This window comes from Onthophagus taurus, chromosome 2 (assembly GCF_036711975.1).
Source record: "Onthophagus taurus isolate NC chromosome 2, IU_Otau_3.0, whole genome shotgun sequence".
NCBI lineage: Eukaryota > Metazoa > Arthropoda > Insecta > Coleoptera > Scarabaeidae > Onthophagus > Onthophagus taurus.
In genome coordinates this window covers 14,118,045-14,130,531 of record NC_091967.1, presented here as the reverse complement: position 1 = coordinate 14,130,531, position 12,487 = coordinate 14,118,045, and the positions used below count along the sequence as shown (strand labels likewise).

The window sequence follows — 12,487 nt, the reverse complement described above, 5'->3', positions numbered from 1 at the left end:
AGCGTTTTCATGCTAGGCAGATGGTCTAATTGGCACTTTTCCCACTTACTTCTAATTAAGATATTTTCCGTTTTCGACATTTCTCTTTGTAATTGTCGCCTGTTTAATGAGGCGAAAATTTCTGAGTATAACTCGAAACCGACCATTTTAGATAATTGCGATTGCGACTGATTGAATCTTTTGCGTTTAAATTAGAAAGCACGAATTGTCTTTTCCTGTGAAGTAATTAAATTTTTGGTTCTGATATTAATCAGTTTTAACGCGAAAATTAATTATTTCGTTCGTGTAAAAATTCGATTCGGAAACTTGGAGTTGAGGTTTCAAAAGCCTCTCTTATAAAGCTTTATGAATAATTTATAAAGTCGGGATCTAGAATATCACAGCTTTTACCGCTTGAAATGCATGTCAATTGACAAAACCCAAGATTTAAGACATCTTCTCGTGATTTACGAACAATCTAAAGGGATTATTCAATAAAATTTCTGTTATTTCAGTAATATATCAACTATTAACGCTTACGTTTGAGTTAACATGTATTTAATATACATATATAAAATATTAAAGAATAAATTTGATTATGTAGTGAGTTTTTCCGTGGAATTTTCATAAAAATAAACTTCGTACGTAAGTTATTGGCGAAACATTTCCATCGTACCACTTTTATGACTCTACAGCAAAATATATTGCAGTATTAACACTTTCATGTGTTTGCCAATACCACAGTCTAAGTATTAAAGTTTAAACCCAGATACTCAATATTTACGATATGGTTTTAGAGGAGGCACTAACCTCTTTAGAAAACTGCGAAAACTAATGAAAATTCTTAATATACTCTCTATCCTGTAACGATATTATTTTGTCCAAGAAATATACCACGGAAAAACACACAAACCTCTCCGGTTTTTACGACTTGTACCTGACGCCAATACACGTGTTGCAGATTTCAGGATGTCGATAAAAGACCCGACGACTTCTCTACAAATCCCGTAGTAGACGTTCATATAAACCGTCGCAACCATGAAATTTTCGTTCATACATTTTTTTTACGCGTGTTCAGTATTAATTTATACCGAAGCAAAACGCCATAAACACCGTGATATCGGAAAACACAAACTGTTCCGGTACGACGAGTTCATTCCATACGAACTCTCGAATTTTCGTGACAGTTTCGATTTGTCCGACTTCGTTAACAACATTCACGATGAGAACGAATTCGAAGACACTGATGCGGAAGACCATCATCGTGTTCGACATAATCATCATGATCGCGTTTATCTAGAAAAACCGATTTGGCCTGTGAAGAAAGAAGCCATCGTAGAGGGAGATATTATATTAGGAGGGTTAATGATGGTTCACGAGAGAAAGGATAATGTTACTTGTGGACCTGTAATGCCACAAGGTGGGATACAAGCCTTAGAGGCTATGTTGTATACTCTTGATCGCTTAAATCATGGACCTAACAATATTTTACCTAATATTAAACTTGGAGCTCATATACTTGATGATTGTGATAAAGATACTTACGGTTTAGAAATGGCTGTTGACTTTATAAAAGGTAAGATTATTATTATTATTTTAGTTATGTATTTTGTGTGTCTTTTTTAATAATTAATGTAACAGTGCGGGCAAAGTTATTAAGAATTCAACGAGCGCTGTTAGCTTGTTTATTTATTTGGAAATATATTCGTTTTTTGCAATAAAAAATATGCTAAAACAATTATTAATTCATTTAAAATAATTTTTTTTATAAATAGTTGAGTTTTCATTAATTAAATAGTATATGCTCAATTTTAAAAAGAATCGTTTTATTTCTTTAAAGCTAAAATGTTTTTTTTTAAAAGAGATGCGCAAATATAAAATTACCATTTTATTTCGATTTATTATTTATAGTTACTTATTTATATTGACGGATTTTCTATTGTTAGTTTGTCTGAAATATACATGACGTTTCAAGAGCTAGGGCAAACATTTTAACGGGTGATAATATAAATGATGTTCGATCGATTCTCAACAGGTAACGAGATACGGATGGTTACTATTCTTGGCAACCCATTGTACATCAAAATCATCATATGTGTAAGACGTATTTTCCACATTTTATAGATTCTGTAAAGGATTAAACTGCGAAATTTCATTCTCAAGAATCTCAAAACCTTTCGATATTGATTTTCTGTTAATGTGTGATGTGATGTAATTGGCGATACACTTATTGGACCAGTTTTCTTCCCATTTCATCTTTCGGCAGTTCTGTACACAAACTTGTTGGTAAGGGTCCTCTGCCAACTAGGTCTCTGAACCATACAGATTACATCTTTGTTTAAGGGGTTAACTACTCCATAAACTCGCGTTTAAATAAATTTATTTTATGTGTTCTGGACAGCGATTCGTTACGTCGCTCTTGCCGAATAATGCGGGATTCATCCATTTTATGGATTTTATGGACGTATATTAAATTGTTACGACGATTAACATTACAAAAGAAAACTAACCTTACTCAACATACCTTCCCGGTATAATTGACATTACAAACGGAAACTAACCTTGCCCAACACTCTTTCTTGGGTTGATTGACGTTTATAAAGAAAAATAACCTTGCCTAAAATTCCTTAGCTGTAAACTAAAGTAATCTTACACAATATGTGTTTCAATTTCTAGCAAATTATCTTGAGATAGATCTTTATAAGTTGCCAGTACAATTTTGTACATCTTGATGAAGTGGTAAATGTTTCACTAAATGATCCGATCCATTTGCTTTAGCTTTTTTCCACTCGCACCAACTCTTAGCTCCTAGCGAATTGTACTGTCTATATTTCTAGGAATAGCTAGACCATAATATGTAGTCAGTTTTCTTATTAGACCATCTGTCAATTTTCTTCTTCGTCCAAGCTTGTGTTTTTTCTTATGTTTCAGAGTCGAGAGCCCACTCTTTTCAACATGTCGAATACATTCATTTTTAAGAGATGTTTACGTGTTTCGCTTTTTGCGTGTTTTAATTTATTTTATATTTAATTTGTTACACTATGGTGCCCATTCTATATTTGGTCTTCACTAGAAAAGGATGTATTACTTGTTTTCCGCCCTTCTCGTCGTTTGTTTGGTTACCGTTTTTTGTAGTCTTGGAATCGACTGCTGGTTTCTTGTATTTTTGTCAGATTTGAACTAACTTGTAGTTTTAGAAAAGTAACAAAAGCTTCCACCTTTTCATGGTTTGTTATTAGTTTACCGTTTTCTGCTGAAAATGCGTCTGATGTTTCGGATGCCATTGTTGCAACCTTCTTCAGAAGCAAGATTTCGAACTTGTTTCGTTTCTATTGGATATTTTCTTAAATTCTTCTACCAAGTCTGCGCTTAGTTTTATATAACTCGAAAAACTCCTTTTTTCGTATTCTCTTTTTCTCTTATTACAGTGACCCTGGTGAAGCAATTAATTTTAATTTTTAATTTCTCCTTGTACAACTAGTAATTCATTTAAAATTATATTCCATTGTTTGACTTTGATTCGAGATTATCTTTTTTCACTTTATTTTTCATAATAAGGTGTTCAAGATTTTGAGGTTACTAAAATTTAATTTTTATATCAATTTACGTTTAATCTTAAACTATCTTTTGTAACAACGAAATATTAAGTACACAAATATATTTATGTTGGTCTTATTTTTTTGTCTCAATTGAGGATTATTATCTTAATGTTTATTTTTTCATTTGGTTTTTTTATTGCATAAAGAACTTTATAGCTAGCGCCCACGATGTTAAACTGAATCTATTGTGAAATCACAAACTGCAGAATGAGTAATTAAAAATTCTCGTGTGTTCTATCTCGATCAATTCAGCGATTATGGTAATGGTTATTTAGGTAACTAGTAACTGTTGGGAAAAAATTAGGTCGTCTTGCCAGAGGTACTTACCATAGCGATTGCGGAATTTCTTCTTCCAAACATTGTAACTCATCTCTAAACAAAATGTAGCGATACAAGTTCCTATTGACGAAATTCTAACCACTTAAATCTTCTGGCACCAGACATTGAACACGCTTTATGGATTTAGAGATTTGTTCAACGCTCACCATACCCTGGTATTAGTAATCGATAAACATGTGGATATATGTTTCTAACACTGAGATTGCGCTCGACCATAGCAAGAATGTTCATTTCCACTCCAACATTTTGTTGTGTACCAGCTTCTTGGAGAGTATGAAAAGTTGTGCTAACAGTTTACGGTGATTTAATATGACGATTTAGAAAAGTTCAGAGTCTTATTCTACGATTTCGAAGTTTCTATTAAGTGCAAGAGACGGAAGTGTAAAGAGACGTTAAATTAAACATTTACATTTTTTAGCTCTCAAATTACACGGTTTAATTTTAAAGTGGTTGACAAAGATCAAAAGGATTTTCTGGGTAATCTGCTAAATACCTGGTTCATTGAATCCCATTTGCGACTCTTTGGAGTTGTTTTTTGACAACAATTAATAGCGTAACCCTTCACTTACTTAATTATCGTATTTAAATGATTTAAGTGGTAACGCGTTTCAAATACTAAAATAAAAATTGGTACTATTTGGCTAATTAATGACAAATGATATTAATCAATAATGAACGTTGTGTACTTTTCATATTGACTCAAATGGAACGTTCAATTAGAGCATGAATCTATTCCGGTATTTGATAAAATCGTTAACAGGACATTTCCCCAAAATATAGTGCACTTGTGGGGTTAGCTCTGCAATTAACTGCTTAACGCGTTGATTAACGAGTTGTTGGTGGTTAGCTTTGTGAATTGTGTTTATTCGTTCGCTGTAAATTCACCCGGACATTCGGTGGTTGGCTAAACACATCGACCAGATTTCGATGTTACCTACACTAATATCTACAACAGTAAATGCTTTCTTTTGGTAATCCTTTTATAGTCGCTGTTTTCGTAGCAAAACGAATTACTGTGTAAATGACAAACGAAATTAAGATTGTGAAAAAAGTCGTTGTAGAATTTAAGTAAACATCGGAAATTGGAAATTCCATTTCCATTATCTTGCCCAGAACAAGGGCAAAATCAACAACGTTACTCGGCCAAGTTTAACTAACAACTTAGTTTCTACTTAAACGAGAATCCACCGCCTTAGGGTACCGGCCGAGTTCTCAAGGGAACAAATTACTGTTGGTGCACCGAAATAATTTAAAGTGTACAAACTAACGAATCGAAAGTGCAATATAGAAAATAAGACTTATAATTACAATATTTTAAAACATTCAGAGTTATTCTTAAAAACATTCTTTTGCGTTTAATAAAAATAATAAGCAGTGTATTTTTTTTCATATTACCCTAATGTACATAATAAATCTAGCTAAACAGGCAAAATTTATCCCTCAACAAAAAAAGCCTAAAATATTATTTACTTTAGAAAATCCTTTATTAATCCCAATTAAATTGCTTCCCGAGAGGTGGCAAGGTAAGCCAAGAAAGAAAATTTTCTTAATTAACTCCAGATTTATGATTTTTTATGATTTATAAGCCAAATTTATAACGTAAATTTATCTCTTGCGGAAATCTTTTATTACGTAGACTTTCATTATTAAGACGATAATAAATTGCGAAAACAATTTTTTAAAATCATCTCTTAATAAAATAAAGTTTTTAATCACGTTTTAAAGCGAAGTCCAAACAAACTTCATTTAGTAATCGCTCCAATGCACTACAATTGCAAAAAAAGAATAGGAACACCTTCCGAACCCCGAAATTGAATGTACTTCGTAGAAGACCTGACTTTAATTTCGCCATTAAACCGTGCTGATCCCGGCAAAGCGGTGAGTCTCCCTGGGGATAGAGAATGGTTCTAATGGAGATTAGTTGACTCCATTAAGCTATAGAAACGATTCTGGAAACGCCGACGTTTTAACCCGCCAGTCCCAGGATTCATTGTTATTTGTTTGTTTGCGATGTGCAACGAATGAGTGCCTCATCTAGAAAATTGCAAACCAATTATCTGAAGGTTAATTCTTTAATATCACTTCCAATAACTTAATTAAAACTGACATTGACAAAGGTTTTAGGTCAAAGCACGCCAAATGGTTATAATAACTAGGTACTTTTTTTACATATGTTTTTAATAAAGCTTAACCATTGCATGTTTAAGCTGGTGGTTTGCATAACAAGTGTTACACGTGTATTTTACACGTTAGAAATTCATTCGTTGTAATTCATCACACTTTAATTAATAACTCTTTTTTGTTGGATTTTTTATTATACTTGCAAAAAGTTTACTTTATTCTTAAACAATATCTGATTCAATTCAACATAAGTCATCCTGCTTGTCAGCTAAAATAAATGAACAAATCCCCGAGTTGCGAACTTTAGCAATTATCCAAGTACCCAGTTTCCTGTAATAAATTAACCGCAAATTTAACCGATGCCGACGGGGCGTGTGTATAGCAAAAGGGGTTGCTGAAGAAGGTCATTTGCATTTTTCCCCGCTGAAAATGTTCCATTGTACTAAATGACTTCAGCTGTGCTGTGATTTATTATTGGATTGAACAATCCGTGCATACCATAAACTGTAATGAAAATTTAGTGTTATTTCCTATTAAATTGCATCTTTTATTCGATGAAACAACAGCTTTTGTTATACTGTGTAGATGCCATTGAGAATTAAATGCGCTCATTAATTTTCACGGCTAGCTTGTTTTAAGTACAATTAATCACGAAGACGTTTTGATACTTTAATGACTTTAATCACTTTAATGGAATTCACTACTATCATTTTTATTTGTAACCATCCTTAATTCCTCTTAAATTTTACCGAGGTCTTACAGAAAACCCACTATAAATCTTAGGATGTCAACAAGACTTTGTTTTTTATTTTTGTAGTCTAAACTCCAAACTGTAGACTGCATTGCATCCATTTTATTATGGTCTACATTTGAATCGAAATGGATAATTTATTTCCTAGAAGTAGTGTCATATATATGATCCTGTCATACGGAACAACAGACGCGCTTTATCAATGTTCACACACCCGCATAGACACATTACCCATTCGTAAAGGATGTCACCCTGGTGATTTCGCTCTCACGAAATGTGTTCACTCATCTTCAATGCCTGGGTACAGATGAGAGTACTACGAGTAAATGCGTTTCTATTTCGAATAGTGTTATAAACAGTGTTCACGGAGACATAAATTCACAAAATATTCGCAATACGTTTTAGTGCAATTGGTACTGTAACATATAATTTTAGTTGGATTAATATTTTTAATGTTTAATAAGTAATTTACATGTAGTTAGAAGTAATGTACAAATATTTTTGGAAGGTGAAAAGAATATTATTACGTCTGACTACTAAATATTAAATTTTACCTAAAAAATAGAGGACAAATAAAATAAATTAATAAAGGAGGAATCTTCAAAATAAAATAACAGTGACGTTGTTTATGTAACACAATTAAATTTTATGACAGCACCTAAAGAAGCCTTACGATAAACTATTATTTAAAGTAGCTAATTAGAATTTAAAGTTTATAACTACTTAAAGACTAAATACACTCGTATCCATAAGGGTTAAATGCAGCTTTCTGTCTCAGAGTTTGATACATTTCTAAATTTTCCAAAAAAACTTTTTCCATAACAACATTTTACTGTATATTGAGCTTTACAAAAATAAAAGAAGTGTTAATGAAAATAATAGAATGTTCAATAGCACCAATATAATTTACAACTAGTTACAACTGTGTACTAGTTGTCACCTGTTAAATTGAAATTTCAGCAATTAAATAGATTGAAGATAGTTTGTTATTATTAGTAGAGTATGCATCCTGACTTACAAAGTTTATAGCATAAAATTATTATTGTAAATTATCTACTAGAATCTGGATTAAAATGCTTAATATGAGTTGTGGACTCGTTCCTAAGGCTGGTTGTTTAACAGTTTTCGAATTTGAAAATGTCTTTTGTCTTCTTGGGGAGACTCTCAATTGGTATAATTGTCAATTTTTTTTTCAATAAAGCATATCTCACATGTGCATCCTAAGTATGTTTGGAATAAACTACTTCTTTGAAAAAAGCAGATAAACCAGATAGAATTTTTAACATCATAGTTAGAATCAGTACGATGTGTTGTCGTCTGCTATGACGATAATCCTTGACTGAACACTAATCACCCATCTGGGAATGAATCTGAGAATTTCATGTTTCTCCCTACACATGTGGTTTTGGATTATAATGTATCTGGCTCGATCGTGTGTTTATGTGGTTTTTGATCTCACTGCGGTTGTTTCTCGTAAGTAAAAACATAGAATGGATTGAAACGGTCCGTGTAGATGGTGATTCTTGAATCATGTTGTGAACGTACAACTTTTTAAAGAATCTAAGGGCTATTGGATATGTCATCAAAATCAGAGCTTCTTTACAATCAACACAATACAATCGGCCGAGATTATTTCTTCCATAAACGTCAAACAGGATAGAGGTGGTCTCACGTGTAATATGTTGTTCATTAGATTTTACAAAGTCCTTATGTTCATGATACTTGTAGTCTGGCCAAAAACTGCAAAAAAAGTGTTTTAAAGTATCCCTAGTACCTACTGCAAAAATTGAATTAACTAATTCTTCGAAATGAAGATTTAAAAATATAGTAGTGGTAGTAATTTAAATGCTAGTAAGACGTCTGTCTAAAGAGAACTTTTAATGGAGTTTTGTTTGAAGAGCACGTTCATAGTTCGAAACGACTGACGAGAAAAGCCGTAGAACTTGTATATCCTTTTAAAGCACCGCAGCTGTTTTCCGTTTTACGAATTAAAAAGGCGCAGAATGAACGCAACCGCGAAATGTAATTTCTGAAGTTTATGCGGTACCGTAAACCGCAAATATTTGCTAAATAAAGGATATTTGCATCGTAGATTGCGCTTTTACTGCGTACTGTTGGAAAGGGAATCGAAAAATGAAACCTCTTTACAAATGTTAGAAAAAAGGACGAAAACCAATTAAAAAATTTAATCACGTTGATGAAGTACACTTTTAAAACTGCATTATCTATAAAAAAAACCCTTAACTGATCCCTACACAATTAGATTACAGTGTAAAATATACGATTATTTAAAGTCACCCTCAGAAAGCTTACCTCGTGCATATTAATCTTCATTTCACCGCTCACGTTAGGGGGGCGTAATCCCCTAGACTTGGGGTTAACGTTTGACCCTTGAGCAGTTAGTTTACGTCTCGGCTATTGACTGTAAAACTTCATATGACTTTTTTCAACGTGTTTATGGGAAAACCGATGAAACGACGCACCTGCTTATTGAGGAGGTCGTATTTTTTTTCTGCAGCGGTGCGGTTATTATCGGACTCTCTAAGCCGCAATCTCGTCGAAAACGGGAAAACTCCACTACCGGATTAACATCTGAACGACTTTTTTGCATGATCCGTTTGCATAATGCAGCGTAAGCGTAATTCTATCATGTGGAAACGAGCCGCGGAGAACCACAAAGTAACGGCGAAAATGTGTTTTTCACGATGGCTTCATAACGAATGGTAAAAAAAGTTGGATTTCAATAAAATGACATATCTCATTTTTTCTTGTTTGTAACGCAGAGCTCAAATATTGTTTTCAGATATAATATAGAAATGTTTGAATAAATTTTGATGTATATTTGACACAAGTTTATATAGATTATAAGACACTAACATATTAAGTATTAATTATCAGAATCGTCCAATTAGTCGTAGTAGCCAGTTTATTATCACAAATATATTCATGGTATAATATATACGATGATGTTACTATCAATAGACGTTCGCTGACGTGTTTACACATAACGGACAGAAACGGTATTTAATCAATGTGTGCTATTAGTTCATAACGCTACATAATTCGGTGCCAATGTGGTTTGGTTCTACGTGGTACATTTAATATGAGAGGTTCAGGAATAGTGCAGTTTACATTCTAAATATTAATTGATCTTGTCAGTTTGCTGAGCTGATAATATTCCTGGTTGCCCCGAGAAATGAACATCAAGATATATCCGAATTCGCGGATTAACTAGTAAAAGATAAATATCACATTCAAAAGAAAAAATATAATTAACAAGATGAATATAAATATGGAATATGTTCTATTTTATCAAAAGTTAAAGGAATGGATATTACAGAAATGTACTTAATGCATAAGCACGTCATAGAAAATGAGTACATAAATAAGAAAAAAATTAAATAAAGTAAACCGTATCTTCTCGCGAGGCGACGGTGAAAGCTATATATTACATTACGGTGAAATTTTTATAAATACCCTTCGTGATTCTGTCCGTTCACACTTTGATATACGGCGCGTTCATGCAAATGTAATTCTTACTTGTTGGATAAAAGTACCCAACTACTCTATAGTCCACACAAAACCATTCCCCATAAACCCCCTTTAAAATAGCCAGTAAACAACGTTTCCGTGTTGATGGGCAAGCTCAAAATTTAATAAAAACCTCTTCCAAGTTTTACGACTACTTTTATTGACTCACGTAGCTCACGTGATAAAGAGAATTATAGCAACATTTCCAAATTAATTTTCAATTTTTAAACTTAACAACAAATATAAAAACTTCATTACTTCATTTAAAAGAGGAATTATTTAACTGACTAGAGAAACTGACTATTTATCTGACTAAGAGAAATCTTATTGAAATGAGATCGAACTTTATGTCCAAAGTCATTACGACAATAATAGATTGCGAATTTAAAGTGGAAAGTATGTTGATACTACAGTATTAAAAAATTTAAACTAAAACTTTTTGATTTTAATTTTCGCAAACGACTTGTAAATCCTACGCTGCTGCTCTAAATTAAATACAGCCGAATATGTTCGAACTTTACTTGCAACGCTACGCGAAGTTTGAATAATTCGAGCTCCACATTATATCTCAAAAGCATTATCATCCATTGTTTACCCGAGGGAAACTTACTACATTACGTTATTTAAAATTAATAAATTCTATCGCAACACTATTCAAAGTAACTTCGATGTATTCAAATCGATCCTCGTTATATACTTACAAAATTCAATTCAGCCTTTATAATAATAACCTGCCAGCTTTTTCAGAAGAACTTTTATTGAAACTACAAGATTTGGAAAAATTTAATGGGGAGACCAGTGTGTTATTTGTTTCATCGAGGGTCAAAATATTGGTACCAAGACCAAGATTGTTATAGCTATTGCGGAGTTAAACAGGGCGTCATCTTCTGCTCTTCAATTTAGTTATGAATAATCTTTTATTCGCTGGAATAGAATTACTGCACATGTATCGATGTTAATAGTAATAGCAATTTTAAGGTTTTTATGGTAGGGCGAAGATTTGTTGATCACACAACAACATTCTGTTTAAGTGGTCATGGAAAAGATCGGATTCGCAAATGAAAACTTGTTTTTACATATGGCTGAATATCTGCCTACATATAAGATGCAGTGGCGTGGATCACGGGTTGACCGAAGACTAGATACGACTTTTGAAAACTAGATACTTTTTGAAAACTAAATAGTGCATGCAGACAACTAAATACCGCTAAATATTGGCCAGATTCTTGTTGTGGCTATTAAAGATTTCTTGCAAATGTTAAATAGTGCTTCTATAAGACTATTTATCGCTGAAGGCGGACTAAATACTGGTAGTAAGTATAAATACTGCTTACAGAAGGCTAGGTATGGTTGGCAGAAGACCAGAGAGTAATTAGATACGTCTTACAAATAGTAAATAATGTTCGCAGATTATATACTGTACCATTTACTTATATACTGCTAATAGAAGTCTATCTACAGCTTGCAGAAAGCTAGGTATGACTAGCATTGCTTCTGAACATTCTAGGTACAATTATATTTTTATATTATATAATTTTATTATATTTTATGTAAAAGGTCCAAATTGTTTACATCAATAACAACCTGTCAATAACTTTGCGGGTATCATTGAAATGCTTGAAAAGCACTATCATGTTCTCCAGAAATGTTATATAAATAAAACAGTCTTTTAGGAAAAAATATGTTCGGAACCGTGATAATTTTCTGGATAATAACTATATAGCTACTTTTATAAATCTGTACACATAAAGTAATCGCTGTTCGAGTAATATTGCGAATTCAAAGAAATACGTATTCGAGAATTATTTCCAAAAAAGGAAATCATTCTTTTCGAAGAAACCATTAGCTAATAACATAATACCATATCATGATACTCAATACATCGATGTTGTATGTACGAAAAATCATCTTTTCAGGTTTCCTTCGTTCATCTAAAGTTTCATACGAAAGCAATATTTTCTATGAAAGCCAAGCAGAAAACCAAAAAATAGACAGTTCACATTCCCCGGGAGTGAACTTGCCATGAACTTGGAGATAGGATGATTTATGTACTGTATCGGTATCGGCCAGACCGAAAACCAAATATTTCACTTCCACTCGCGATATCGATTTCAGTATTGAGTTACGATTCCTAACGACAAAGGCGAGATGTCGAACTCGCCTTTCT

General features: G+C 32.7%; 1 protein-coding gene across 3 annotated transcripts in view; it reads left to right on the top strand.

Moving 5' to 3' along the window:
* Positions 1–12,487, top strand: part of LOC111426943 (metabotropic glutamate receptor 2-like) — a 127,212-nt gene that overhangs the window by 69,131 nt on the left and 45,594 nt on the right. The window contains exon 2 of one of the 3 annotated variants that reach the window (XM_023061852.2): positions 941–1,555. The exons of the other annotated variants lie outside the window; for them this stretch is intronic. Within the exon in view, the coding sequence (XP_022917620.2) occupies positions 1,018–1,555 (538 nt within the window). The 5' untranslated portion in view covers positions 941–1,017. The remainder of the gene's footprint in view (positions 1–940; positions 1,556–12,487) is intronic. 3 annotated transcript variants of the gene reach the window in all.